At 44.0% G+C, this 3240-nt stretch overlaps 1 protein-coding gene across 1 annotated transcript; it reads left to right on the forward strand.

The window, feature by feature from the left end:
• Window positions 1–2678: 2678 nt before the first annotated feature.
• MELLADRAFT_69939 (uncharacterized protein) lies at window positions 2679–3209 on the forward strand (the record flags this gene model as incomplete). Its single annotated transcript, XM_007419150.1, has 1 exon — window positions 2679–3209. One exon carries the CDS (start codon window positions 2679–2681, stop codon window positions 3207–3209), a length of 531 nt encoding a protein of 176 aa, XP_007419212.1.
• Window positions 3210–3240: the final 31 nt, after the last annotated feature.

Genomic DNA, 3240 nt, shown 5'->3' on the forward strand with positions numbered 1-3240 from the left:
TTGGTTGCGTGATCACGTCATGCTTTGACCGTTCAAAGCTCTTACAGGTAAAGTAATTTGCGGCGCCTCAAGCCTCGCAAACGCCCTTTTTGCACCTTTTACAGATCTGTGAAAGGTGCAAAAGCTTATCAAAAAATAACATCAGATCAGTTATGTTCAATGACTTGGAAGGATCAGACCCACCCGAGAGCTCAATTCGGGGATGCAGGTTCTGTGAAACCTGCGTCCAGTGGTTTTCCGCCATCTTCAACTCTTTTCGCGTAACTTCTCAATGGCGCAAAACCTGTTGGTCGGTTTTTCGCCCAACCCCTATTGTGTTTCCATCCCTTCATTAACCCTTGAACAACTTCTTAATACAGTACTGACATACCTATGAACGTCCACTGTGATTTAATCATCATTTTGAACATATGCAACGCATACCCCCGCAAAAGGGTGTTTTTACTTTATAACTTGTTACGCCTGGGTCTGAACTCAGTTTAGTTGGTTCCATTGTGTTGGCATACCTTCATTGACCCTTGAACAACTTCATAATACATGACTGGCATACATGTGAAGTTCAACTGTGATTTAATCATCATTTTGAACATATGATGCACATACCCCCACAAAAGGGTGTTTTTACTTTATAACTTTTGACGCCTGGGTCTGAACTCAGTTTAGTTGGTTCCATTGTGTTTCCATCCCTTCATTAACCCTTGAACAACTTCTTAATACAGTACTGACATACCTATGAACGTCCACTGTGATTTAATCATCATTTTGAACATATGATGCACATACCCCCGCAAAAGGGTGTTTTTACTTTATAGCTTTTTACGTCTGTGTCCAAAACTTATTTAGTTGGTTCCATTGTGTTTCCATACAATCATTACCCCTTGAACAACTCCCTCATATATTACTGGCATACATGTGAAGTTCAACTGTGATTTAATCATCATATTGAACATATGCAATGCATACCCCCGCAAATGGGTGTTTTTACTTGATAAATTTTTACGTCTGTGTCCAACACTTATTTAGTTGGTTCCTTTGTGTTGCCATACTTTCATTAGCCCTTGGACAACTTCATAATACTGTACTGGCACACGAATGAACCACTGTGATTCATTCATCATTTTGAACATATGCAACGCATACCACCGCAAATGCGTGTTGTTACTTGATACCTTTTTACGCCTATGTCCAACATGCGTAAAAATGGTTTGCATTATGTATCCAGGGTCCCATTAATGAATACACAATGGGACCTAACAGCACACACCTGACCAACTGTTGAGGATCACGTTTTCAAACATATCCAAACAAAGCCACCTCCAACGCCATAGTTTTGAGGCAGGGAAAGGCAAAAGCAGCATCTTCATTTATCTCTAAGCACCACTATCCAAGCTTCATTCACCCTGTTGTCCAGTCGTGTTTGTAGTCATGCGCCTTACCACAGTTTTTTTTTACATTCTTTTGATATAATCAGATGGGTGTCCGATAGTTATGTCAATGTCACATATGTAGAATGTCACATATGTAAAGCGACACATATGAATCTGTCACTTTCACACATTTTGTGATCGTACAGTCAAGTTCATGGCTGAACATCAAATATCATCCGCCACCTAACTTAACTAAGTCCCTCGAGGCTTGACACCTGTTAATCAACAAGTTGAATCAGGATGTCTTCGCCAGAGGGACTTACATCTAATGTCATGTTTTTGGCCTGAGGGGTAAGGATTTCCTTGCAGAGGAAATCTTGATTCCTCCTTTTCCGTGAGCTCACCGGGGATCTTTTTACCGCGCTTCATGGGGTTATGCGCCGACCTCCTTTTCAAAATGTACAAGTTGAATCGTAGAGATTCCTCGGTTGCTTGCTGAGCTACATAAGTTGCTATTTTGTGATTTTCACCTGTAGCTCACATGTAGCTCTGCTAAGTCGAGGACTTATTTCGATGAAACACCGAGCTACAAGTGAGCTACAAGTGAGCTACATACCAAAATGACGGAATTAAAAGATATGTAGCTCGGCGAGCAACCGAGGAATCTCGACGATTCCAGTTGTACATTACGCAGCGAGGTTCAGCGCATATGCTCACGAGGCGCGGTAAAAAGATCCTCGGTGAGCTCAAGGAAATGGCAAAAACGAGAATTCCTCTGCAAAGGAATCCTTACCCCTCAGGCCAAAAAGTCGACTTTAGATGTAAGTCCCTCATGCGGAGACATGCTGATTCAACTCGTTGATTGACAGCTGTCTCAGCATCGAGGGACTTAGTTAAGTTAGATCCGCCACCCTCATTGTTCTAGCCAACCGTCGAATGGTGATTTCAACCAGCGAATCGATTATCAATCAGTTCAATCTTCATTCTCAACCACGGACGGACCGCGCACCAAAGTGCCATCACCAGTTTATACAGCTTGCGAATTCAAATCCGGAATGGTGGGCAGGTTTCCATTCGATCATTCGCACTAGGCCAATTTGCCATTGACCAAGTTTCCAACGATCTTCCCGATTAGGCAACATTCGATGTCACTTTGTCCGTGAGTACACATATTAAACTACTCAATTGATTTCACATGGGCCAGTCCACAGAGGATTCCAAATCGGCCTTGACCTTTACGCCGAGAATGCCTCAAAATCATGTATCAAATAATGTACTAACATTCATTACTCCCTTTGTTGGACTTGCGCGATGCCGTCAAAACGCGTCATTCGTGGGTTGAACGACCAGGTCAGAGGAACGAAACCTGTGACACCGGCGCAAGAGCAGCTGCAGGCACGCCGCCAGCAAGACTTGGAACACACAGCGAAATCAACTGCTGCGATATTGAAGAGGCTTAAAGACGAACACAATCGACCTCCTCCTCTTCGTGACGATTTACATCCGCCTCATCATGAAGAGGACAACTTTATCGCGCCCCACGATATGGACATAGACGAGCCTCCAGATGATGACCCTGGTGAGGCACCCAATTTGAACCGTTTTATGCCAGATCCACATCACGTCGAAGCGGAACCTGTCGACCCTGTTGTTGCCGCTTTGCGCAGGGATCAGCATTTAGCTGACCGCTTAAACCACGAGAATAAATGGTTGTGGCAGTACGCGGTGATGTTACCTACCTTTCTTCGATGTAAGATGGAAACATCGAATTGGGGGAGACGAAGAGAAGTGGAAGCAAGACTTACGAGAACCCTGCACCTGTGCGATTGCGACCGAGCGTGATGTTGACCTGGTGGATTTAACGTGTGAGTCA

Source organism: Melampsora larici-populina (assembly GCF_000204055.1).
Source record: "Melampsora larici-populina 98AG31 unplaced genomic scaffold MELLAscaffold_134, whole genome shotgun sequence".
Classification (NCBI taxonomy): Eukaryota; Fungi; Basidiomycota; class Pucciniomycetes; order Pucciniales; family Melampsoraceae; genus Melampsora; species Melampsora laricis-populina.